At 47.3% G+C, this 27335-nt stretch overlaps 1 protein-coding gene across 2 annotated transcripts in view; it reads right to left on the minus strand.

The window, feature by feature from the left end:
- The window catches only part of CTNNBL1 (catenin beta like 1), a 48293-nt gene that overhangs the window by 7594 nt on the left and 13364 nt on the right, over window positions 1-27335 (minus strand). For both annotated transcript variants that reach the window (XM_027894993.1, XM_027894994.1), the window contains exons 5-14: window positions 26382-26479; window positions 24005-24098; window positions 23301-23392; window positions 20644-20716; window positions 20309-20367; window positions 19835-19983; window positions 14997-15178; window positions 7614-7711; window positions 6460-6540; window positions 206-343 (exon numbers count right to left, since the gene is read on the minus strand). In XM_027894993.1, coding sequence (XP_027750794.1) covers window positions 206-343; window positions 6460-6540; window positions 7614-7711; window positions 14997-15178; window positions 19835-19983; window positions 20309-20367; window positions 20644-20716; window positions 23301-23392; window positions 24005-24098; window positions 26382-26479 — 1064 coding nt within the window. The remainder of the gene's footprint in view (window positions 1-205; window positions 344-6459; window positions 6541-7613; window positions 7712-14996; window positions 15179-19834; window positions 19984-20308; window positions 20368-20643; window positions 20717-23300; window positions 23393-24004; window positions 24099-26381; window positions 26480-27335) is intronic.

Genomic DNA, 27335 nt, shown 5'->3' on the forward strand with positions numbered 1-27335 from the left:
TTATACACATCTAATGCCCTCTTAACTGCTGCAACTTGATGGAGGTGTACGGACACGAGTGCAATAAGCAGGAGATTTCCTCCCATAAAGGGAATTTGAGAGACGATGATTCAACCGGGCAGCATTTGCAAGGATTTAGAGCCTTGTTTGCATCATGGATGGGAACACATCACAGATGATCTGCCAACCTTGTGCACAGCTTTACCTGGGGAACGTTGGCATTACAGATCTCAGCCATGATGTAGCAGATGAGCTGCAGCACAAAGAGCCCGGCATCCAGGCGACGGAGATAGAATTCATCCTCCATGTCGTCGTCTATGATCTCTCCCCGACGCACCATGTCCTGCAAAGCCACAAAAGGAAAGGTGTGAGGATTGTCTCAGAGCACTTCCCACCAGGAGTGGCAAAACGTTGGTGAAATTTGTGGTTTAAGAACCGCTTTCTTCCCCGAAACATTACCAGCCATATATTTCTCGCCAAATAAGTACTTTTAAAGATTCATTTAAATTCAGGAAACATTTCATTCAGTTTTGAAGAGGGTTTTGCCTTTGCTGGTTGTGAAGTGTGTCCATCTGCAAGTTAAAATTTTAATTTAAACATACAAATTACATTTCTACATCGAGCGGCAAGGGAGTGTGACTATGGAACAAACCCATGTATCCGTGATTTACAAGTTCTTTGTCAGAATGGAACAAAACCTGCTCTTTTACTGGCCATCTGAGGGTGCTGTTCAGCAGTGCAGAACATGACTCCAGCAGACTCACAGACTTATCAAGCTTCCAGCTTCATTATCAACCCATGGATGAGAAAACACTATGAAAACCCAGCACAAGGACAGCTTTTCCATGCCCAGCTGGGCTCTTCCAGCTCTGTTTGTGAGGGATGCTGCCAGGGCAGACCCAGGCCAGGGTTTTTTAGCCAAAGAGTGATGACTCCTCATGGGAATGCCAACCCACTGTCCATCCTTCCTCTGCACACGCGGGTTTCGCCAGTGAGACCTTCCCAGAGGGAGGGCAGAGGAAGAACGCACGAGGCCATTCCATTCCTCCGTTCCATTCCATCCCTCCCATCCCAACAGAGCAAAAACACCAGCAAGAGCTGCCCAGCAGTGACCTCAGAGCAGCCACCCCCGAGTTGTGCTGGCCATGGCCACAGCACGAGCCCACCCTCTACCTTTGCGGGGACCAACAGGCCCCAACGGCTGCGTCGCGCGTGACCTTCCGCACTTTTGGGGTTTGTTTTCTGGCTTCATTCTCAGACAAAGGAATCGGCTTGCTGGGCCCTGTGAGCTCGCTGCAGCTCTGTGATTTATTCCGCAGCCGTCTGGCAGGTGGGCACACGCCGGCAGAGCAATATTTCCTCATTAGAGCCATCACCTGCGGGCGCGCCGTCCCTGCAACGCTCCGCAGGACGCGCTTCCGCGGGCGCACGTGGCTCCAGGCACACACACACACACACACAAGGTCACCAGCACCAGAGCTGGCTGAGCCTGCCAAATTTTGCTGTTTTGTCAAGCCAAGACCTCGCATCTCACGGTAAGTCGAGAGATTTGGGCACAAGAAGGAAATGAGCCCTGTGCACCTCTCCCTGGAGGGGTGCAATGGATGCTCCATGGACAGAAACCTGATGGAGTGACTTAGAAGGACAGCTGATTCCCACTGGCTCCTGAAAAGGAGAGAGGAAAGCTCAGGTAATGAAATACTTCTCCTTTCCTCCTAGAAATCAAATTTGCCAGTGAAAGAACAAGTTAAGCTTAAAAGCAAATTCCCCGTCACTTGTGCCATGAAGTCAACTGCTTTGGCTACACTCACATGTGATGCTTTAGCACCAGATCCTGTATGCTCCAGCACATGCACAACTGTCATTTACTCCAGGTTCTCAAAATCATGGGCACAGGCGTCACTGGGCAAAGCCTGCATGCAAGCTTTTGCCAGTAAATAGAAAAATCCAATTTTGTGCAACGAATAACTTCCCTCACCCTACATCCATGCCAAATGGCAGGAATCTGATAAAATCTGGTTTCTAAAGCTAAACAATGATGAGTCTGGCTGGTGAGAGAGTGGAATACTGACTGAATTATCAAAAAACCCCATTCAAGAAAGACAAGGCGCTCACTCCTGAACCACCACTCACCCTCCGCACTGCACACAGGCTCATTGGCTGCTCTGTTCAATAGTGCTAAATTCCTGAGCAGAAAAACATCCACAGGCCAGGACTCTGAATCTCCAGAGCAGGAAACAAAGGCTGGGTCTGCTCTGTATTCTGATCTGAGCACAGAGATCACAGGAGCTGGATCCAGGCAGCTGCAGTCTTGATTACACAGCGGCGGCAGCTCTAACAGCCCCTCTTGGCAGAGAAGATTATTTTGTGCCAGTAAATTAGGAAGATATGAATTAGAAGACAAGTACAGTTTTAAGGTGCCTTTTCACAGTCCTTTTTAAATTTTTTTTTTTTAAACCACAGCCACCCTTTCAATGCTAATCTGCCTCCAGTACAGCACCAAACAGCCCCCTTCCCACTTGGTCTCTCTTTCAAAGCTGTCAGTCGCTAACCTCCAAATGAGCGCTCAGGTGCCATTTCTAATCTGCCAGCAATATGTACTGAGATGCCCCTTGCTGATGGGAAAAGACAGCAATAAGATGGGCTTCTGTGAAGCTAAAATGAGCTTCTCTCACACTAATGAGGCAGGACTGACAGGCCTCGAGGTGTCAAGTAGAGACTCCAAACCTAAAGACGCAAGTGGATCTGGCAGCGCTGGTACCAAAGATCACACCTGTCTCTGCTCCACACAGGCACTGGAGTAGATTCTCTGCATCCTTCCTCACCTATCATCCTCCTTCCAGCATGCACAGCACAGCTGGGCAGAGCTACAGGAATGGGCACTGATCAAGAACAAACGTCTCCAAGATCCTGGTTTTACATCCTCACTGGGTGGGACAGCAAGGCCGTCAGAGACAGGAAGGCTCCCAGTGGCTGTGCACAAGACAGGCAAGGGATGCAAGCCCTGCTCACACCACAGGCTAAAAGTCAAACTCACAGTGATTGCTGAGCCCTGGGTCAAGAAGGATAAGTAGGAGATGGGCATTGACATTTGTACAGGAGAGGAGCACGCAGAAGCCTTGGGTAAAGGTAAGAGGGAACAGGGACTGTTCGGGACCAGCCACTCTCAGCTCACCACTACGACAGTGATGTCTCCAGAAGCCTCTTTCACTCAGAGACTGCAGACAACACAGTCCCTTCTGGTCTGACCACCACATTCCTTGAAACACAGAATGTCAGGAGTGAACCTGGTCAGGCACGGGTTCCACTGCAGCCAGGAGAGCCAACAGTATCCAGGTCACACCAAGGTGACCAAGAAGCTCTCAGAACCACAAAAGAAACCATCAGAGCCTTCTGCCATGGGAAGGACTTTGTTCATTTCTGCCTTACAAGCAGAAACACGCTTGAATTTCTGCAAATTGAGCCTCCAGCCTGCAAGAGCCAAAAAGGTCACTGGGGCTGCTACAGAGCAGAGCAGAGGCTCCTGCTCCAAGCTCAACGTCAGGAGCAAGAAATGCAGCCTGTGTCAGGGCAGTCACCTGAAAACACCCACCAGCCTCTAAAAGAACATTCAAGGCTTAGTTGGGCTTGCTGGCCACGTGCTGGGAGAGCCTGACAGTGCAAGCCCAGCTGTGTTCTGGAACACCAGCGTGTTCCTGTCCCTTGCACACTGAGTCCCTGCCAGGATGCCCCGTCCTGCCCTCGTCACAGCTCCAGGCAATTCAGTCCTTCTGCACCAAACTGAAAGGACAGGCTGACACTGTTATCCCCACCTGTGTACACCCTGCTTATCCTAGGAGTTCCACCTCTCCCTTTCAAAGATGGAGTGGCTGAACTGTAGCACAATTAGCATGTAATTTGTAAGTCATTATAGCACAAAGTGTCTGGTGAGAATATTTTATTGAATAAACCTGCTGAGCATAATTTTCTGTAGAAATATAAAAATATTAAAACCATCTCTTGTCGTTTCCTACCATCTTTAGAGATTGCCAAGGCTATTGCTGCCACCCATAATTACACCTCATTTTAGAGGGAGGTAAAAGCCACAGGATTTTGCACCACTTCCTACAGAAATAATTACAGAATTTGAGAGGAGAACAAGGTATTTTCATTACCTTAAAACTCTAAGAAAAAGTGCTATGACAGGCATCAGGTGTTGGAAACAATGCTCTCGTGGACTTTGCTCCTGGGTTTCACATGATAATTGGGATAATCACCTAGCTATCACCTCTGATCCTTTCTGAACAGATTTTACCAAAGCAAATAAAGGGGTAACACTGAGAAAGGGTTCAGTGATCTCACTTTGTTTTAATGTCTAGATTAAGGGTGCAGTTTGACAACAAGTTTTCCTCCCCAAAACAGCTGGCTTCAGAAATTCCTCCCCTCCCTTCTACCCTCAACTATTCCCCCACCCTCACTGCCATGGGCTGAAAAACAGGGCTATAAACCAGATCACTAAAATAAGCCAAGCTAAAAGAAATAAAAAGGAGGAGAACTGCAAGAGCAGGAGCTTCTTATGCCAGCTGCACTACTAAAGATAAAGCACTCAGTCATTCCTTGTGTAATCAGCTTTTCACTCCTTGTAATGCAAGACTTACACCAGGATACTCTGTCCATCACACTCAGATCTCACGGTACAGACTGAATCTGTAAAACCTCACCAGGTATCATTTTCCTGTAGGACAGAGAGAAAGGTGAGGATGTGTACATCAGGTTTTTGGGGTACTATGTCCTCTACTGCAAGGGGAAGGTCAAAAGCCCCCAAGTGACAGAGCACGGTTTCTAAAGCGTTCATACCATCCACCTCAGTGATTCATGTGCCACAACTAGGAACATTAAAGTGCTCCATAAATCCTGTCACAGCCAGACACTGCCATGATGTGACAGACAGAATGATGGCTTTTGCCTGCTCCTGCGTGGGGAAAACACTCGAGGCGCTTCAAGTCTCAGGAGACCGTGTACCACTGACCATCTGAGAAAGATAAAAAATAAAGCAAACGATAATTCCAAGAGTGTTCCAAGCTAGGAATGAACTTCAGCAGCGTATTTCATACATGTTGTGTCCAATTTATTGCATCCATATTTCTGCCAAATCCTGTTATTAGTTCTAATAGGAGGTGAAGGATTAAGATCCACTTCTTCCAGATACAGGAGGAAAACCTGAGGTTACTTACTCTTCTCTTGTGCATTGGTAGACACAAATGGGTTAATATTATTCACTACAGACCTTCTACACAAGCCTCTCCACACTCAAATTCCCTCCACCCCTGCTTTGTGCTGGCTGTTTGCTCCAGATGTTAACGTTTGCAGGTTGCTCCAGGATATTCCTGGATAAAGGGCTCTGCACACAACACTCTAAGGTTCAGTAGAGCAGCTCCAACACACCGCGAGGCCTCACCCAGAAAAATCCATTTTGGTTTTTGAGTTTTAAACCACCCCCCCCCAACAACAGCAAGAAGTAAGGAATAAACAATGTTCTGAGGAGGATGGACAGAGCATGGGAGGGAGGAGCAGGAAAGGGTAAACGCCGTTTTTCTCCAGGCCACCGCTCAGCGGTGACGCTGCCGCCCGTCCGTATGGAGCCTGAGCGCTGGCAGCGGGAGCAGCTCCATTCATCACTCCCTCCCTCCCTCCCGTGCCTCTCTGAGCAGCAGCAGCGCTGTGCTGCCCTCGGAATGCTTGGCAGTGGCTGGAGAAGCAGCCTTGGCAGCGGGCAGGCAGCTGTTTGTCGGGGCCTGGTGGGGGGCTGCTGCCCGTGGCATGCGGGACGGCAGCTGCAGCCATTGCTCTCCGTCAGCGCTAATCAATCTCACACCCTCCTCGGTGCTGATACAGATAATCTTGTGGGAAGCTGGCCAAGCTCGCTAACAGCTCTGCAAGCTGCTTCCTGACTCCAGCAGCTCGTTCTCTTTCAAGAGGTCTGTTCCAGCTTCAGTTCCAAGAAAGCACTGTACACCAAGGCTCGTGTCACTCAAACACTCGCTGCTGGTGTGCAGAGAGCACGCAGCCCTTGGCTGCACCTCAGCTAACTCATCAACACAGACGCTTTCTCGCTGCTCATCAGAACTCTACAGACCAGGGTAGGACATTATCATGTAATTGTCTCTCTGCATTTCACCTACTCTCCGTCTGCCAAACCAAGCAGGACTGCAGCCAGGTAAAAATGAAGGCAAATTGAAGCAGGGAATTGGGCCCTTCTAGTAAAACTCACTCTAAGAGACAGCCAGAAGGCACTTGCTGTAGAGAAGTTCTCAGCCCATTTTTTCTGAGGTTACCTGGACACTGGAGAGTGGGGCAACTGGAATTAGGAGGTAACAGCCCAGGTGTGAGGGCACAGCTGAGAAGAATGACCTGGCTGAGCCAGGAGTCCTGTGCAGAGGCGTTACAGACATGACCCGGAGAAACTTAAAAAACACATACGTGTTTCTCCCCATCGATCTTCTTATCAGCTGCCTGCATTGCATCCAGGTACTTAAAATACAGCTCCATCAGCCTATCAACCTGCAAGGGCAGAAGAGAGAGACATAAGCGAGAAAAAAAGAACAATGCAATCATCTTTAATCCTTCATGCAATTTTGTTTTCCTCCCAGCTCCAGCCTTCACGAAGCAACAGGGAACTCTGTCCCTCCCGGGCAGGAACATGTTACGGAAGGAGGGTACAAGTGCTGGTTGGATGAGCACGTTGAGGCTGCGGGCGTTCGGATGTAACCCCATATGGGAACACGGTCCCATCAGCACCAGATAAACGGCAGCAAACAGATGTGTCCCCAGCTCACTCTCTCTGTGCTGAGGCTCTCTCTCCAGGCTCCTTGTTTCCCCAGCAGACCTCTGTCTCTCTGTGCTGGATGTTCCAGCTCTCCTGCTCTCCTCTGAACTGCGTTAGGGCAACTGAAATACTATCCAGCAATTTTCAGCAATTGGTAGAACAGGTTGTGAAAAACACTTTTAAAACACACTAATGAGGAATACCAAGAAACCAGTATTTTCCCAGTGGCAGAATTTACAAATCCTTTGGGATTCCCAGTTTGCAGAAGCTGCTATTTCTCTTCTGCAATGCTTTGATCTATCCCCCACCATGTAAATATTTTTGGAAAGAATTTCCAAGAGCAAACACCACTAAAGTGAGACATTCTAGGAGAGGAGTGGGGAATGTTAAATGTGTACCACAGCGATTCCCAAACTCTCTGCAAAAGAGCTTCACCAGACACAACGGCATCTTTCCATGGTGTCCTGGTCTCTGAGTCAGCACAGTGTAATACCAGATGTTGTCCTCTATGGTCAGGCTTCAGTAGAGGCACAACTCAGGACTGAGAATCACTACTACCATGTGCAAGAGCACCAGAAAACAACAGTACAGGTGGTGTGGAGGACAAGCACTAAAGGCATGTCCAGTTCTCCAGTTTGTAGATAAAATGGGAGTGAGAGAACGAAGGTCTGTGACAGCACAGCTCTCTGCAGGCGGGTATGATGATGGCTTTTCAAAACTTAGCGAGTGCACACAGGCACCCTGCTCTGAGAGAGTGTCCTGAGCAAGCCTGGCAGCCCAGAGACAGAGACACATATTCAGCACTCACCTTCTCACTGTCATTCTCTGTGAATTTATTCAGTAACCGTGTCCTCTGCTGCCCTCTCAGGTTTCGCAGAAGGGAAGCCAGGATGGAACAGACATGTTCTAGAGATACAAAATGAAAATTGCATGCCAAGATCAGAAACAGGACCTTATTTTCCTCTGTAACATGCCATTAAATTTACTACTAGCACTCTGGCGTGTAGCGGTTTGATAAGCAGAACCCTGGTTCCATGGTGAGAGGAGACAAAGCAGTGGTGAGAGCCACAAGCTCTGTTTGCAAGGAGCACAGAGAGCTCCTCAGCCACCTCATCCCATCCCACCCAATGAGGTTTCTTCCTCCTCTGCCTCGGGGAGCTGAATAAGCACCTTACATAGAGCACGAGTTCCACTCTGGTTTCCTCCCCAGGCCACACACCTGCCCAGCAGCAAACACGCTTTGGGACCCTCCATCACAGCCTAAAGGCACCACGTGCTGCCTCCTCCTTTAGGCCTAAAGGAGCCCTGGCCCAAGCGCTGTCACCCAAATGACCCTCAGGTCACCAAAGCAGGAACAGTTACCGAAACAGGAAAATTGGAGAAAGGAATACCTGTGCCAGTGTGCATCACCAGGCCCAAGCACAACAATGCAAAACAAAGGAGCTGGGGCCCAGTTTCTCTCCCTTTCCAAGTCATTTGGCACTGCTTCCTGTCTGCAGGTCAGCACCAAACACACACCCGGTGGTTTAGACACCCCAGCTTCTCCAAGATGCCCTCACCGTTGTCTTGCTGATCAAGATGGATGAAAATTAACAGCTGTAAACACCTCCTTGCTCACAGTGGTAGGGAGTGAAGGAGCCTCATGATTTGTTATTTTCAGAGAGGAATGAGCAGAGTGCAGAGGAGAGGGATCACCATCTCACTGCTGTCACCATTTTAACATGCACTTCCCCAGTGCTGCCCAGCCCAGAGCCACAAGCAAGCCTCCATCGATCCCTCCAGCACACAAAGAAACAAGTGACACCACCGTGTTTGCCAGGAGCTCCTTCTCCCACTGCCTGGGCCCTGGAAGGCAGGGAGTGCTGCTGTCCAGGGTGTCTGTGCTCCCCGCTGCACGGATTATCTGCATCCTGCACAAGGGCAGCAAGAGGAGAGGCTGCACAGGCGCATGCCCCCCCCCCCCCCATTTCATTAGCTACTTATAAATGGAGCTTCCTTTTCGAAACAGATTTCTGCCTGAGGTGGTGTCAATTTTTCATGTTCCAAGGAGATTGGGAGCGCTGCCGGCAGGAGGAGCAGGCAGATAACAGGTTTATCGGGTGGCCGCACCGTGTGGCTGCTCCGTCATTCCGACAGGCTAACGGGGGTGAAGGATGGCTCCGGGGGTGTCAGTGCACGCTCTCGCCGCACAGAAACTGTTATTCCACAAAAAGCCAACACCAAATTAAGTGCTGACATTAAAAAGTGTTGTAAAAGCCTCCGAGTCCCTGCGAGAATCTGTTGTCTTGAGGTGAAAAAAATACAACAGAACGAAGATTTCCCCCCCCCCCCCCATATATCCCAGCATGTGCTCTGCTGGTTTAGGAAGAAGCCAGCCTTCTGTATTTCACACGATTTTTTCCCCCAACCTTTTTTTGGGAAGTGTTGACACAGCATTTTAGTAGCAATATTCTCACCAATGATCTATCTTCATTGCTTTTTTCCAATATTCCCTTACTAGGAAATGTGTTTTAGCCATCATTTTTGCTTTGGCAGTCCTATGCAGATATTTATCCATTTTATCAATAAAATCTTTAAAAACTACTGACAAGTCTAAAGGAGCTGACACAGGGGTTTTGAGAACAAGGTTATTCTTTCAACATATCACTGCAGAAAATCCAGGAACTATTTAGTTGCCTGGTCAAAACGTTCAAAGAAATATTTAACAGAAATATTTCTAAACCTTTTTTTTTGGATCAGCTTCCTGAAAAAAAAAAAACAAAACACACCAAAAAACACCCCACTAGTGTGTTTCTACCCTCCTCAAAATCAAGGTTATGCCGTAACACAAGTCCTGGCCTCATAAACACCAACACCCACATGTAAGGACACCAGCCAAAATCAGGGTGAACGCTGATGGGCTGAGGGGCTGAATCCATGATTTGGTGGATTAAAGTGTTTGTTAGAGGCACCAACCTGGGGGCACAGGTTCCCATGGAAAGGGTTTCTGTCTTCCCATGGACTGCCCCGTCTCACACAGGTCACATTTTAAAAGCTGCAATCGCAATATCTGCTCAGGGTCGGAATATCCTTTGGGGAACGACGAGTAACTGGTGCTGCTGAGTCCCTGGAATGAAGAACCTGCAGCTGCCCTGCTTTGATCTGGGTGCAGACAGAGCCTGTGGGCTGTGCATCACCCCAGGGCTCAGCCTCAGGCAGCCTGCCTGCTACGGAATGTTCTGGGAACTTCTCCACGGCATGTAACGCTCAGCCAAAGTCCACATCACCTGCACAAAATGCATCTCTTTCAAGGAGGGCACAGACAGGGCCAGAGGCAGGAGTTGCTGCCAAGCCCCATTTCAAAGGATGACTAAATGTGATTCCTTTGAGAAGCAAACACCAAAGGTGCCTTCACGGAAATAACAGGTACCAGCTGGCACCTACTATGCATCAGGAACAACTTTCTTCACACAAAAATCCCCCAATCCCATAAATTCATGGATATGGGAAGCCGGATTGCGCTGCTGCTACCCCATGGATGACTCACCCGCAGGCCGTGCCACTCCCCACGATCCCAACACCAAAGGGCACCCTGCCAGCCTCACCCCTGGCTCTGGGAGGTCACACCACATGTGCTCCCCAGATGCACGAGGGTCCTGCTTAGCCCAGGATCCTTTCCCTCTGCAGACAGGCACGGAGACTTCAGCACGCAAGCAGTGTTTAAAACACCCTAATTAGATCGATCTTGACTTCAGCTTGGCGTGTTGGAATACAGATTAATCTATTCCATGGCTGGCACTGGCAGCTGCAACAGCAGGAGGTCCTGTCAAATCAAGCTGTAACATTACACTTCCCTGCCTTTATTATCCACCCCCCATTTTTTTTTTTTTTACATCTCATTATAATGGACATCTGCCTAGCAGGGGAGGAAGCTCAACAGTGATGAAGAGGAGGCAAGAGTCATCCTGCAGGAAGGGGACAGCAGGCAGCTCTGGGTGTCAGGGGCAGCAGCCCTTCAGAGGCTGAGCAGGATGATCTGGTGAACCCAGCACTTTTAAGAGCCTTAAGGTAAATTGTAGTTTCTCACTAGGAGGAGCAGGAAAATACTAGAAAAAAGACTAGAAAATAACCAAGCCAGTTCTTCGAGATACCTCTGTCCCTTCTGTGCACACAACTCTGGCTTCATGGCTGTTTGTTGGCTTGGTTCATGGCAGGATTACCGGTGGAATCAGGGATGGTGTAGCATCTGACAACATATCCTGTTTTCACATGAAACAATAATCTGCATTTTAAAAGAGTAACCCACTCAAGCATCACCATATTTTGCCATGAAAAATCCTACCTTAAAACACTGACAACAGCAAGAAACACCTATTTTACAGATGGGTGAAGTGGGGCCTGGAAGGATTGGAAAAGTTCCACACAGAACGGCCCCGGTGAGCTGGATCCAGCCATCAGGCTGAACATAAAACAAAATTCTCCCTGTTGACCGAGAACGTTTGGGTTTGCGATGTTCTTGCAACAGAGCACGCTCACTTTAATTGAGACAAATTTAACTCCGTTCTCGGCATCGTGGCTCACTCAAATCACAGGTTCCTGTCGGAGGGGGAGGGTGAAATAACAAACTGGCATAATAAAGTTCTGTTTAAACAGACTGATGCCTTCCCTGGGTGCTCACTCCTGAAGACCACCAAATGAAAAACACTTTCTGCTCAGTCAATACTGATAACTCTTTCATTGGGATATGTTTCTGCTGCTGTCTTTTCGCTTTCCCTGTGCCCAGGGAACTTGGTTTTGCAGCAGAGATTCACTCCAAGGGCTCTACTGCCTTTTGTCTGCATCACAAAGGAGTAAGAGTGTATTTACTAAGAAATGGGGGGTTTTTTTTGTTGTTGTTTTTAAAGGAAGGGTATAGCTGAGGATCTCCAAAAGAGGCTTTGTTATTGATAGAGGGCGAACAGGCAAAACACCCCAGCAATAGGAATTCTCCTTTGGAAATTGGCTGAACTAATTCTCAGGTTATCAAATTAAGCATTCCTAAGTAAAACTGACATCTAAGACAAGAGAAAGCATTTAAATGAAGATGAATTGGACAAACATCCTTTTATAGTTCATTAGACTCTCCAAGTGAGCAAAACTCGGCTGCAAATAACCATCCTGAGAAAGAGCAGGAAGATATACAGCCTGTCGAGCCAGCTATGACTGCTTCACTACAGACTCTCTAATTCAGGAGGAATTTGTGTTTTCTCCATTTTTAGCTCACTGAGACTGTTCAAGAATTTCAAGTCAGCATCCAATGCTACGACTCAACTGTGCCAAGAGCTGCTGCACCCTCACGGACAGGGACGACACACTGACCCTCAGCTCTGCAACAGGAGGGTTTTGGGGAAGAGCTAATGCTGTTGAACCACCTCACAGCACAAATCCACGACACAGCACCTCCCACACCACCGGTCTGGGTCTCTTTGTGGCTGGACAACCTGGCTGGGCACTCACACGAGCACTGTGACCCCACAGACACAGAAAAACTCTAAGTCATTTCTTTCCTCAACTGCAAAATATTTCTGTTTGGAGTTGCTTCACTGCCCCAGAAAAAGGGAAATTGCTCTGAATGAGATTTTTCTCCCAAACCTAATATCCTAATATAATGATCTGTACAAATGCAGGCAAAATTCAAGTGTAGATAATGTGTACTCAGTTAGACACCACAGGCCCAATCTTCAGGCTCAGATCATCCATAAAGATGGTTAGGAAATTTTCCCTTTCTTTTCTCCTAATTACATAGTGTACATAAAGCATAAATACGTGCAGCTTGGATTTAAATTGTTCACAGGCTCCCTAGAGTAAAATAATTTTTAAACACTGACAGTGTTTAAAATGTAGCTAACCAGAACTGACACCTTTATGCTAGTGTTTAAAAAGGGAGAAACACATTACAGAGAAGTTACTTTTATCAAATTTAATTTGGATTATAAATTTCTGTAATAAATAAAAGCTCAGCAAGTCACATTGAGATTTTTTTTTTCACCAGGGTATTTATTATTTTGTCACATTCAGAACATCGCCTTAGAGACAATAAAACAAACATGGTTTTATAGACTATCTCTTATGTAAATAGCAACACTGCTGTAAAATAAAGACAAGGGGATATTTTCCTACAACCATCAGATATGTGCAGAGGATTTGGGGGACTAGAGATGGAGCATTGGATGCCCTGGGGGAGGTGAAGCACTTGGAGCTACAGTCGGTGCCAGGACCCCCAGCCTGGCAGCACTTTGGCCCCTGCAGGGACTGGGTGGACAAACCCTTTGGCAGAGTTGTTTGGTACCTCAGCAGTGCTGGAGCATTTTGGCAGGGCTCATCTTTAAGCAGCTCTAATTAGGCCCCAGGGTACAGAGTCCACTGAGGATTCTGTGTTTTGCAGCACAGCCCAGGGTGCCTGTCCTGACATCCTGACACCGTCCCAGCAGCAACACAGCAAGGGCAGGGACAGCACAGCTCCTCAGAGCTGCTTTTAACAAATACTGATGGCCCTGCTGCAAAGCCATTCCAGTGAATCCTTCAAAGGAATCTCTTCCTCCATTTGGCATACACACGAGTGGTCTCCTAACAGAAGACTGTTCTAATTAATTTTTTTTTTAAAACAGATTGTACACAGGATAAAGTTTTTATGAGAAAAGACAAAAAGGAGCAGACTGAACACGAGGGTTCTTTCTGATCAATAAACAAAGAGAGAAGCAAAAAGCAGAGTGTTCCCAGGACCAGCAGAGCACAGAGGGCACCGGCTCCACCACGCCAGACCTGCACCATTTCCCTTGAAGCCAGAGGCACCCAGAAGACTGTGCTGTGCTCCTGCCCAGGTGCAATTACTGCAGGGTTGGGGCAAACACTCAGCAAAAGCAAAAGCACACACTGTGCTGCTGACACCCACGTCAGGACAGCGGCGTGACAGGCTCCAGGGAACGCTGTTAAACATCTCCATTAACTCCCGTTGTTAGAAATTCAGTAACTCACCTGCCCAGTGATGCAAAACAAAGAAAATTGGACTTACTACCACAGCCTTTTAGGGAGAGTTTATTTTAATAGAGCTGATTTCTGGACTCATCTTAATGTTCTCCATTTCTTCTGCATGTTAATGAGGCGGAGGTGTGATACAAAGCCTGTTTGCATGGATCGCAAACATTTTTCCTGGGGGCAGATTGGCTTTTCACCCTATCACAGAAATAGTGAGGAATGGACCCTGTCAGGGCTTTCCAGACTAATCCTCACAGTAGCCAGGACTGCACACAGGTATCATCTGCAGTCTCCAGAAGAAGCAGATGAGACAGAGATTAGCTCACTTTCCCAAACTGAAAAATTAAGTCAGTGCCATGAGCCACGCACCCAGACCTCTACTCAGAACCTCCTATTGTGGCTGGAGCGTTGTCTCAGTAAGAAGAATTAAACCACCTCACTTTCATACTGCAAATGAAAATTTCAAAACATCCCCTAAATCCAACCAAGTGCAACTGCGTATTTTATTACATAAACCTGCAATTTTATTACATAACCTACAGAAACCAAACCTATCCCTGCAATTCCATTACATAAACCCCAGACCACACGACACCATTTTCCTCCTCGCCATTATCTACCCAAGACAAGCAATGCAGGAACAGCAAGGACTGACCCCAGACTCAGCTCAGGGTGAGCTGTCCCTCAGTAACTGCAGTAATACTCCACAGCAGATCTCTGTTAAAGCAGAGTTTTCCAGGGGAGAGAGGAAAAAAAAAATATAAAAAGGAAAAAAAAAAAAAAGGCAACTTCAAAAGCAATGCAGTTTATTTCTGCAGTGCCTGATGTTCATCCAGTCACACTTCAGTGCTCAGAGCCATGAAAACACTGCTTTTGAGGTGACATTTGTAGTTGCCTCATTACTCTTTTCAAAAGAGTTTTGCATCAGAGTAAGAGCTTCAAACAACAGACCCTACAGGAGTAAAATAACTTATTATCAGCATGCGAAATGGAATCACCGGGAGCTGCTGACACCAAAGCAAGCAGGACAAGTGTGCCCTCAACAGCCAGCTGTGACAGGGAGCAGCAGGATGAACACCCAGACCCAAAAGCTGCAGGAGGTGCTGCACCTCTCCCTCCTCACTGCAGGCACTTTTCAGACACTGGCCATCCATCCGCCCCCTCCATGGCAATAAGAAGGATCTGGAAACACACCTACCTTCATGTTCTTTTTCAGTTGTTCCAACTTTCTTTATCTTTTTGGGTGATTTCATGAAGAGAGGGAAGATGGTTCTCAGCCCAAGGATGTCCACAAACTTGTGGCAGTTGTCTGTGCCCTCTGGTCCGATCATGGCGTGGTCCAGCACCTTCAGGGCACTGCTGCGGGAAATCTTCTTCTCTCTGTGAAAAGAAAGGGGCAAGTTAAACTCTACAGGGACATGAGGAGTTTGGGACATGCTGCTTTAAAGAGACAAGGGAAAGGAGCACAACAAGGAAAGGATGAAGAGTCTGAGCACCAGCTCTAAGGAAGATTTTTCTTCTAGAAGCCAAAACATAGTATCGACAAATATTCTTTTCAAAACTGTGGCTGAGAATATTGTCTTGGTTATTTCCTTTTTAATGTATTTTATTTATTTTTATTTTCTATTTTATTTTTAATTCCATTTTATGTATTTTACTGTTACGATTTTATTTTCTTATTTCTTGGCTACTGAAGCAGCTATTTCTTCAATCTCTTAAACAATGGCACAAAACAGCAGGGAAGGCTGGGTTGGATACACAAGGCAAATACTGTCACACCAAAAAAAAAAAAATCAGGATTTAGATCTAGCAATAGTTTGATTTAATAAAGGAATAAGTTTGGTAAGCACAGCTGGGTCGGCTATAATGAAAAACCAGAAATCCCATGTGGAAGGACACAGACAGACTCTGGGCTGTTCTGTTTTAGTGCCTGTTCAGAATGTTGATGGTGGTAATTCACACCAATAACACAGAGATGGTCTGAAAATTATCTCCAGCTGCCCTGTACCTCTCAAACCAAAATGCAGGGATTTATAATTCATCCAGGGGAAAATTTAAAATATCCTGTGAAACGGGAACTGTAAAACCGGTCGCTAACACAGCCCATAAAACCACCAGGCCAGGGAATGTCAGCAGGAACTAACATCAGCTGGAGAAAAAGGGCTGCCAGGAGGACATTCCCCCCAGGACAGGACCGAGCCCCACCACTTTCCACTCCAAGCACAAGCCAATCTCTTCCAGTTCTGCCCATCTGCAGACTGAGCCACATGGACCCCGTGCCCACCAGCAGGGGCTCCTCGAGGCCCCCAGGGCGCTGTGGAAAACAACTCCCCTGCGGAGACTGAACTTAATGAACCCCTAACAACATGCAAACTAAAAAAATCCATATAGGAACACCCCAGCCTAAAGGAAAGTGGCCTTGCCCAGTGCAGCCACAGGGGCACAATGTGGAGCTGAAGGAGCTGGGATCTGAGTCTCCCCCAAAAATGAAGGGCTGTGCAGGAGGGTGGATCAACACCCCCACCTGCCTGCTACTGAGAGCTAAAAATAAAGTACTCCTTAGGCCAGATGACACCAGAAATGTTTTCAGGGGAAGTAATTGCATATTGATCAGCATTTAGGAAGGCTGTGCAGGGTTGAGCTCTGGAATATTCATTGGGTTTAAGTTCAGGCTTTTAGAGATCAATAGCTGCTTGACTGGACTGTCTGGAGTTGATTTTATTTGAAATATTTATTCTGCTGGAGGGCAAGCAGTTTATCTTAGTCTCATCTGTGCTTATCGAGGGAACTTTCAGCTGAACACTAATTTACAGACAAGCATATGTGAGGATCACCAAATGGGGAGGGACCTCAGTCTTCATGGGAACTCTGAATTACAGCTTTATTCACTAACCATTGTTTTCCTCCTTTCAACACCTTTACATCCGAGAGAACTCCTTTGGTAAATCTATTAATTCAAAAAAAAGAGGTGCTGACATTATTTGGACTTTCCACATTAGCAGAACACAGCCTCTCACTTTCCAAAATCCTGGCTAAACCAGAATACTTGATTTCCTGGGAAAAGTGCTGCATAAAATGGTTCCGTTTAATTAACCAGAAGATTTAGTAAAGAGACAGCCTAAGTTTTCACGGGGTCATTAGGAACAGCAGGACAAGAAAACATAAAAATATTTTAATAATCATAAAAAACATATACCCTGAAATAGCCACAGCCAAGCCTCAGGGAGCTGCATGGACTTGACTGTTTTCACCTTGTTTTTCTGAGCAGGAGCAAAAGCTTTATTGAGGGTCAAGAAAAGCCTCGGAGCAGCTGCAGGACACAACATCGTGCTGCCCAAGTGACACAGGTCCCTGGGAGCTCCCTGGGTTGCCTTTGTCCCTGTGCATACACATGTTCCTCAGTTAATAGCAGGGAAAGCCACACATCATTTTCACGGAGAATCTCCCTGACAGGTCCCTTGGGAGCGGCGCGGCCGCATCTCCTCAAACCCGGCACAGTTCCACAGCCAAAGCAATGAGCTGCCCGTCAGTGTGGGCCAGCAGCTGACAGGACAAGCACGTTTTCCTCTCTTTTGGCCTTGGAAGGTACACTGCAGTTGGGTTACCAAGGCAAGGCCGAGGGACTGAGCACTAAGAAGTGCTTCCGGACCTAAAAAGAAAATTAAATTAAACTCTACGGGACATTTCTAAAAACTTTCCACTGGCGGCTACCACCTTGGTAAACCATCTTGTTTGTGATAAAGATGCTACACAAAATAGATGAGCCTTCCTTGGTGCAGAGGTGTAAATCAAATAATTATATCTACCTGTGCTCTCATCCTACTTCCAAACCTCCTACTTGCAGTTCTGCTGCCGTCGACTCAGCCCCTCTCAACTTGCTCTTCTCCCAGACCCTCTGCTCTCCTCCCATGTACCTGTTCAGTGAGGCCCCCATTCCTCAGGGCCAACTGCAAGTCCCAGACCCACCTGCATGAGTGCAGGACCCAGCTGGCCACGGACATGCACATGAGGCACATCAGCCCCACCAGGCTCATTTTCAGGCACTACCCCTTTCTCCCCATAAACGAGGAGAAGTTCACATGACACAACATCACCTTTCGCTGTTGGCCACCCATTTTAAGGCTCAGCACAGCAGAAACCATCCTGTTCTTATGACTGTCTCTAGGAATATCAGGAGCACACTAAATACTCATCCAGAAGCTGATGCCCCTCTCTGCAGGTCTGTGTGCACGACCATCAATAACAGAATGGCTTGGCTGGACGGACTGGGCAGCACCAGACACAGAAGGCTGTGTTCCCCACGACAGTAATGGAGATTCAAGCCTGATATCTCTATTCTCACACAGCTTATCTATCTCACATCATGTCAATACACTTTCAACTTTGCCTATTTGTCCTTTCATCTGCACAGGCTGTGGTACAATGATTAACCACCTCCGAAGTAAAACCAAAACGTAACAGATCTCTGCCCCTGGCCTTCAGAGGACACTGACAGGAGAGAAAAATACTCTGCCTTGTTTGTGGGCGAGGTGGTCAATCACAGCTGAACGGCACACCTGTTCTCTGCTGTTTATCTTGAAGGTAGCAAGAAGATACAGATGTTCGATACACCCGGGGCAGCTCCAGATCACAACCATCCCGGCTCGCTCCCTGTTTACAACATCAGACTGTGGTCACCTAAGCCACTCTGTCCAAGAAAAACTGAGCACTTGTGAGAGCTTCTAAGCACCAGAATTATATCAGAAGAGTTTAAAAAACGTAAAATAATCCACTGTCAGTATAGCCCATGCCTGTGGACAGTAGTGACAGAAGCTTCTAGAACTCGTTCTGTGAAATGTTAGTTTTTCCCCTCCCTGTCACTTTACCAACCCCATTCAAACTGTACAGTGGGTTTGGGTTCTAAGCATCCACAGCTTGAGGTCCTGGAAACTCTGCCTATCAGACAGAGCTGCTGCTGCAGATCAGTCACGCTCTGTCCCTCTCAAGCCCTTTGCAACTACTGCAGGGGGCAAAATGCAGCCAGGGAGAAATTTTCCTGTTGTCATAATTTTCCAGCTGGGATCTCAGTACAGAGAGTGGTAAACAGTAGAGTCCAAAAATGGGGAAAAAGCTATTAAAAATCCAAACACTGGAGTCCCACCCACATGGCATAAGAACTCCAAGTAATTAGTTCTGCAAGGCTGGCTTAGCAGCTTAGGACTCCAGGCAGAGGGAGGCCTCCCTCCCATTCTTAGTTTTGGAGCTTTTCCTTAATTAGCCTCCAGAAAACCCAGTGTTCCTATTTGAATAATCCATGTTGGGTTATTTATTCAGTTCCCTGCTGCCGCATATTCCCCAGCCCTGCGCTGCGGGAACTCAGCATTCCTGGCTGGTGTTTGCCAACCTGCCAGCACACAGCCTGGCACTCCAGGGACAGCCAGACAGAGCCCACTGTGCCCTCCTGCAGGCCTGGGGAGCCAGACAGCCCAGCAGGCACAGCTCGGTGCCAGGCCAGCAAGCAGAAGCGAAGAGGGAGCAGAGAAGCCCCAGAGGTTCAGGGTGTGACAAACCACGGCACAAGAAATGTGAACTTATGCCCCGCTCACTAAAGCAATTCCTGTATCAGCAGCCACAAAAATTCAGCAGCTCAGAGCCTACACAACACAGTGGAGCCTGAACTGGGGAACAAAGGGAAAAATGCTTTCCCTAGAGACATCCAAAGGTTCTCTCCTGCCCTCTTAGGGGTCTTTTAAATCCTTAGAGCATTAGTGGCCTGAGTAGAGCGTTCTCTGTGGCAAACATCCAGTTGAAAGATCTGCACTGCTGCTTTCCAGCAGCTACTGTGGCACCCCCAATTCTTAGGAAACAAAGCTAAAGGCAAAAAGTGGAGATTCCATGTCTGAGAAGGTCCAGTTTACTTGCTGGGGGGGGGAAAAAATGCAAGAAAGACAAATATCCTAACACAGAAATTTTACAAACGGAAAACCACAATTATCTAACCAGAACATGTGTTGGTACATCAAAAGCAGGAAGAAAATCACAACATTAATGGGGCACCTGAGCATCAGGTTCATCAGCTGCAGACCTTCCCCCTTCAGGAAGCGATCACGGTTGGAGCTGAGCATTAGGCAGGAGCAAAGGGAGTCAAACAGGTTCTCCATCATTTCCTGTTCCTCTGCTGTGCTCGGGTTGTGTCGTTTAAACACCTGCATGACAAACAAAGCACAGTTACCCTCAAATGCCCCGTGCTTGGAATGAAGAATGCTGGAGACAGCCCAATTTCAACTCTGCCCATCTCCATAAAACCATAACACAAAAACTTAACTTCTGTGTACCTCAGTGTTAACATCTCTCAAACGGGGATTAACCGCCCTGACCGCGGATGACACACTGCGAGGAAGGCATTCAGGGACTGTGCCACACCACACATGACGCACTGCTAGGACAGCACTGCACCCTGGATCCCTTCCACCCCTCCCACCCAGCCCACCAGTCTCCCTGTGGCAGAGGGGGTGTGTGGGAATTACTCACAGATAACTGCTGAAGCAGCACATCGATCCCATCCAGCTCCCCAAGCAATTCTCTGTTGTCTAGACGGAGGTGGTGGGGGGGAAGGGGGAAAAGAGAGAGAAAAATGAAGCTAACTGTCAAGATTTTACAGCCATCTAACACTGATACATCAGCAAACAAAATCAATACGGCTTGACAGAGCACAAAAGCTGCAGAGAAAGAGAGGGTGGAGGCGAGGGAGCACACAGGGCAGAAAGAGCCAGCAAAAGAGAGCTGGAGGCAGGAAAGGGCTGCTGTGATCTGGGAGAAGCCTGGATCCTGCCCTCACAGACAGCAACACCACGGGCATGGCTCACCATCATTATTCTGGAGCAGAATTGCCAGCACCTCGCTGCAGTACAGCTTGTTGGCGTCAAAAGGCATCTTAGCCTGTGGGGGAAGGAACAAGAGACCCATCAGGGCACAGCTCTCCGTGTCTCACTGATTTGAAGAACACATTAATCAAATCACCGAACGTATGAGCAACACTTAAGGCAAAACACAACAGCACTAACTCTGCATTTTGCCTCAGTGGCACAGGAGTAATAATTCTCTCTGATTCAGGGGTGATGGGGGGCAGGTGTGAGCTCATGCACATGTGTTGAATCTCCACTGTGATCCTTCCTGCTTCCCTACTGCAGTAGGTTTGGCCAGCTTGGCTCAAAACCCCTGAGAACAGCCTGCAGTTGTTTGCAACATGGAATCTCTTTCCTGTGATAGATTTTCCACAACGTTACATGGGTGCATGGGGCTCATCCCTGTTCTGAAAGTCTGCACCTGTCAGCAAAACTGGAATTTCAGAACATACATCACAGTAACACTAAACAGAGACTGCCAGAGTTTCGTAGGAGGGTCAGTGTCGCAGTCAGAACATGAGATGGGTTTCGCCTGCACAGTCACATAACTTCCATTTCAGACACTCCCTCCATACTCAAATATGCTAAAAAAAAAATAAAAATCCATAATGAAATCAAAACACTGAACTTGAACAACAAAAATAAATCCCTGAAGTGGGTTCTGAACTGGATCCAACGTTTTTGAATGCTGCCAAAGCCGCTGCATCTACAGAAACAGACTGAACATTAACCCATCGGATAATAGCGCAAACCTGTTCACCGAGGGGATTCATAAAATAAAGCAAGTTTAAAAATCATCAGTTACAGCTATTTCTACTGGTCAGGAGGGGAAAGAGCAGAAGAACTAGGCTTAAAGCACATAATTTGTCACCCATTTTTTCCCCCGAACACACAACTGCCCACAGCACGATGGACAGTCCTGCCTGTGCAGAACTGCAGGGATGATCATCCCACCCTGCTGCCACAAAACAGGGCACAGTGCACAAGACACAGAAACATGGAAAGCAGGAAGACCCCAAATGCCAAAAGGTATTGACTTTTAATAAAACTTTTCATTCTAAGTTACTCCAAACCGCTCTGCAGAGGACAGTATTTACAGCAACCAGATGACACCTGCAAGCAGCCCTTGGAGGAGAGGGGAAGGTGCTCGGTGCTACAGAGCTCTGCCAGCTTCTGTCATGGGGTGACCAACTGCTGCCCTGCAGTGCTAGGAAACAACATTCTGATCTCCCAAGTCTGCATCCAACATCACCAAACCCTGCCTTGTGTTTGGAGAAGCCAGCTAGGAGCTCTCCACCTGAGCTTTCCGAGGCACCTCTGACTGTCATAATATAATTATGTGACCTGAAATGTTGTCAGAAAACAGCAATTCATGCTCTGTGCTGTGTGCCAGATGTCCTCTCTGCCATCCAGACAGAACCCCGATCCTAAAACTCATCCCACAGACATTCCACAATGCTCTACCCAGCTGCCAAGATCCTGGGTTAATCCCAATCACATCTGTCGGGGCAAGAGATCTGAGACCAAGCACTGCCAAGAGCAAAGTGCCTGGAGAGGGGTTCATTAGCTCCCCACAATAGCATGCAGGCAAGAGAAAGCCCTGCCTGATCCCAAACCCAGGGATAACACAGCCAGGGCAAAGGACAGACACACCCTGCACAAGCTTGGAATCCTCTGGAGCATTCATGTTCTGTGGCACCAAGCAGGGGAATCCTAACTGGGATTATTTTGCTTGTCCAAGTTTCTCAGTCTTTCAGCTGCCAGAATAATTCCAAGGCAGGCAGCAGTTCCTATCTGCCTGGACTAAAATTAACTACACTTTTTTTTTTTTTTTTTTTTTTAGGAAAAGAATGTAATTACGTTACTACCTGTAGTGAGAAATTACAGGTTACTTCTGCTAACAAGGATGTGAGGTGCACAGAAGGGCACCTGCACTTAGACAGCTGATGGAGCATTTCTGGGATTCAGAGGCTTTCTAATCATGCAGACATTTAAGCATGGAAGTACTAATGCCTTACTGACAGGGTTAGGGAACAGCCAGAATCTGTTTGCTAAATTTCCCTCACTAGCTCTGTGAGAGAGCTGAACTACCCACTCCTTTCCTGCAGCATTTTCCAGGGAATGTTTAGGCATCTTTTCACACAAGACAGAGTTAAACTGTGTAACTCATTGCCACAGGATGCAGAGTACAGAAAGTAGGTTTTAATTCAAGAGGCAATTAGATGAGCTGAAAGCAAAAGCTGCCCCCAGCAGCAATTAAACACAGGCAGCACTTAAAACTCAAAAAAGAGTGAGAAACATGGGAAGCAAAGGCCATTAAATGGTTAATATTAGTGTCCCTGCTCACTGGTCAGCTTTTATATTCCTACAGGTCTCAGCCATGGACTAGAAATCCACCCTACAAGAATCTTCATACGAAAAGAAAAGAGAGACAACTTCTACTGCAAGATGTTTATAAAGACAAGACAGAAGCGTGTCTGTTTAAACTAAAAATCCTGAGGACATAAGCCCTGAATTATAACTTTTTGTCCTTGTTTTTTCAAAATGCCCATGCAAGCAAAACAGGCTTATTTTAAGTGATGACTGGTCTGCAGAAGGAAGGTGGGAAATCAGCTCACCTTCAGCCTCTTGAGCAGCCACTGCATGAGGCCCTGCTGTGCAGCCTCGGTGCACATCTCCGGCCGGAACTCTGCCATGTTCTCCACAATTCCTGAGAAGAAAGACACAGAAAAAAGACATTTTTCCCCACCAAAAATTCCCAACCCCGTGTTTCTGGTCTCTCTCATTCTTCCAGTCTGGGGAGATTAGAATCCTGAATGAGTGCAAGGAGTGGAATATGGTCTGTCTGACTGCCAACAACACCCTGCAAACAAAGATTCTGTGCTGTGCAAAGATCAGGGAGCAGAGAGGCAATGATGTCCTTCCTTGAAATGCAAATGTTTTACTACCTGAAAGTTAAATATATTGCTAAAACAGAAACAAAGCACAGCTCCCAGATATGTACACAGTAAACACATGGCAGCAGAGTGCCTTCCTGGAGGGATTTAAAAGCTGTGTGATGTGGCACTTGGGGACATGGTTTTGTGGTGGCCTTGGCAGTGCTGGGGTAATAGTTGGACTCTGATCTTAGAGGTCTTTTCCAGCCTAAACAGTTCTGTGATTCCTGGTGCAGTGCCGTTTCATCCTTGTATGTGCACTTCCCAACAAAACTAGTTTGGGAAAAAGCACATTTCAAGCAGCCAAGGGACAAACTCTGGCTCCAGGGAGCAGAGTTTATCACAAACCACAGAAAGAAGTGAGGGGCTGCACAGCAGCCACTTACCCAGGGTGTTGTGAACACCATCAGCTTCCTCTTTCACGCTTTCATCGAGGCGCTCTAAATTCTGGACCAACAAGGCCACGACCTGGCCCTCCACCTAAATCCCCAGGGTCACAGGAGACACAAAAAGATAAGAAACGAGGCTGAAAAAGGGAAGATAAAGGAGCAAGAATGGCAGGAGGGGTTAATAAATAATAAAAATCAGAAAGCCCTACTGAAACACCCTGCCAGAGGCATGATCAGAAGACGTGAACAACCCTGCTGGAAAATCTCAGAGGAAGCAAAGGAATCATCCAGTAAATCTGTGGCTATGTTTGTCCTAATTAATTAAACAACTTCTGTGTTTCAGATTAAACAGAAACCCATCAGAATGTAAACTTGCACCTTGTCACAGTCTTATTTCCTGAACCAGCCTGATTGATTCATAATCCCTCAGAATTCTCAAGCACGAGGTGCACAAACCACCATGAACAGGAGAACTGTCAGCTCTGTGAGCGGCTCCACTCTCAGCTGGTCACTGCTGTCTGCCTACACTGCTCTTGTACCTTCCACCCTGGCAGGTACAAAAAGCTGAGAGAACAACACTCACACCCTCAGCTCCAAACCCAAAAGCTGAACAATCACCAGCTGAAGTCCTGCATTTAAATCCCCTCGAGATGAATGCACCAAGTGGACTTACATGAGCTAAGGAAAGCCAGACAGCCCCAGGGCAAGGGGGAGTCCTCAGATCACAGAGCCACAAATACACCTTTAAAGCTTCAACTGGACAGAGTCCAGCTTGAATCATGAACTTTCTGTTGTGGATATGAGCTTGGAAGTTAAAATAACATTTCCAATTCCAACACTGTTAACCAGCTTGGGACCCAGTGAACATGAGGCAAAAAACAAGTATGGGTTGCTGTGGAATACAATGCCACAATCTTCACTGATACCCTACAACCTTACACCTACTTGCTTTGAAAAAAAAAAAAAATTAATCTAAAAAGCAGATATCTAAACATTTCTCCCAATATAGGCCTGACCTGTTTCTTTCCAAGAGGACAAAGAAAACTCCAAAACTTGGTTTTTATCAGTGGGCTGGTGACAAGGAAAACAGAGAAAGAACTTCACTTGATTTAGTACCTCTCTGCACATTTTATTGAAAATGTCTTCTCTAGCAGCTCCTCTCTCCCATTTCATTCACCCAGCAATCTCCCCACCAAGGCACAGTAATTAACAACAGCCCAGAGGCCAGCTGGAGGAAGCAGGCTCCAGGCACTGTCATTAACCTTGGAAGGTAACATTACAGTGACTGGACAAGAAGGATTGTAGGAGAAAACAGAGTAGCCAAACAAAGCAAACAAAAGAAAAACTGTAATTCCCTGTCTTCCAATTTCAACACAATAGTTACAGACCCAGACACAGCCACAGCGACCCACAAACGCAGCGGTTCGTCAGCAGAAGCTGCCCCAAGGAAGGACAGACCTGCAAATCTCAGGTTTGGCTGGGCATCACTTGTCTGGAGGGCTTCTGCCTGGTTCTGCATCCACCTCCCACAGCTGGGGAGCAGGAGACATCCAGCACAAACACCAGAAAGAGGAGAAATCCACCCCTACAGAGGCCAAGAGGCACTCGGAGAGTTAACAGTGCAGGGAGGACTCAGTATCAACCAATGCATCTCCTACTGCACGTAGGTAATTTTCTGGGGTGATTCAATCTCCACACCAAAAAGCATCCTTATGTCTAAAACCTCCTCCCCCCTGAAGCGCATTAGCTCTGCTACATGAAAAATTTTCAGCTTTTACATGTTAAGAAAAATCCCATCCGTGCTGCAACAACAGATGTCTCAGTGCAAGCATAGAGTTTTGGGTTTGAATCAAGAGTCACTGGGTAGAAAGCAACCAGTCTCCTGTGCAAGAGGTTAGACTGAAAGATCACAGTGGCATCACTGTCCTTCAGGTAACAGTCCCTGCCACAAACTTCAGTTTTCCATGGGTGAACACAGGTCACCCTTTTCCACAAGAGGGAAGGAAAATGCAAACAAAGCTCCTGATTTCAACAGGACACTGCCCAAGTCACAAATATTATCACTTCCTTCTCCCTCCCTGCATGAAAAAATATCCCAGCCTACACAAATTTTGTAATGGGAGTGTTCCTTCCAAAAAAGAAGTGGTGTAGCAACATGCAAAAACCACCTACTCCCCAGACTCTGGCATTCCATCAAAAACACCCATCGTGGTCCTCATCACAGGCCTCAGGTACAGAAGAACAGCCTCCTCCTGGCTGCCTCCATCGTGATGTTGGTAGCACAGACACCCACAGCTGCAGAATGCAGTGCTCACTGCTGGGCTGTGACAGGCAGACTTTGAGGCACTGAAACAATCTGGAGTTTCCTACTTACAAGAGCGTCTATGAGGACTTCAGCTCCTTCTTCACTCTCATGGAGAGTATCTATATCAGTCAGCTCTTGCAGCAAGTCCACCACAGCTATGGAAACATGTGCTGGGTGTTAAGGACAACCAACAGGGAGGCAGACACATTTAATATCAAAAGCAGATGGCTCTTCGGCCAGTGTGTTCGTCGCACGACCCAAAACAACTGGCAATACATTAGCAACGTGTTTACAGTCCTACAGCAGTAGGGCACAGGATGTCAAGGGATAAAAGCACAGAGACTACTGCAGCAGACCCTCTCCTTAAGCACCAAAATTAAGGAATCCTAACAATTAGGAATCATAAAAACAAATGTGACTCTGTGCTTACTGTATCAGGCAATTTCACTGTTTCTTCGCAGTAGTTATTTTTTTTCTTTCTCCAATCAAACACGCTGGGGCTGCTACAACGAGGCAACCATCTTGCATCGTCAAGATTGAACACAGGCAAAGAGAAACGAGTTGTTATAATAATGTGATTTGGGTATTCTGCTCTCAGTGATAGCCCTGCTAACCTGACACACACACACCCCCCTAACGAGGGCACTGCCGGTAGCAGGAGCCATCACCCCCCTCTGCCCGGCCCAATTAGGGCAGCGCGCTCCTCCAACCGCAGCCCTCGCAGGAGCAGCGGAGCTTCTGCCAGCCCAATTTTCACTCATTAACTCCAGGCTGCACAACACACAGCTCCCCTGCCTGCTGCACAGCCCCCGTGTACGGCGAGATGTATTCCAGCTCATTAGACCCACTTCCTTATTCTCTCAGACGCGCTGATCAATCCTGCCCACGTCCCAGGGGCAGAACAGGAGATGTGGTTTCCTGCATGTCCTAAATAACCACTCTGTGATGGATCTCTCTCAAGTGCCCAGGCTGACAAACCAGTTCCCAGGTCTCCTATTTGTGCATTTGCTCAGACACACAAGC

Source organism: Empidonax traillii, unplaced genomic scaffold, assembly GCF_003031625.1.
Source record: "Empidonax traillii isolate 1590-97213 ecotype Southwest subspecies unplaced genomic scaffold, ASM303162v1 scaffold448:size1359114, whole genome shotgun sequence".
In the NCBI taxonomy this organism is placed as follows: domain Eukaryota; kingdom Metazoa; phylum Chordata; class Aves; order Passeriformes; family Tyrannidae; genus Empidonax; species Empidonax traillii.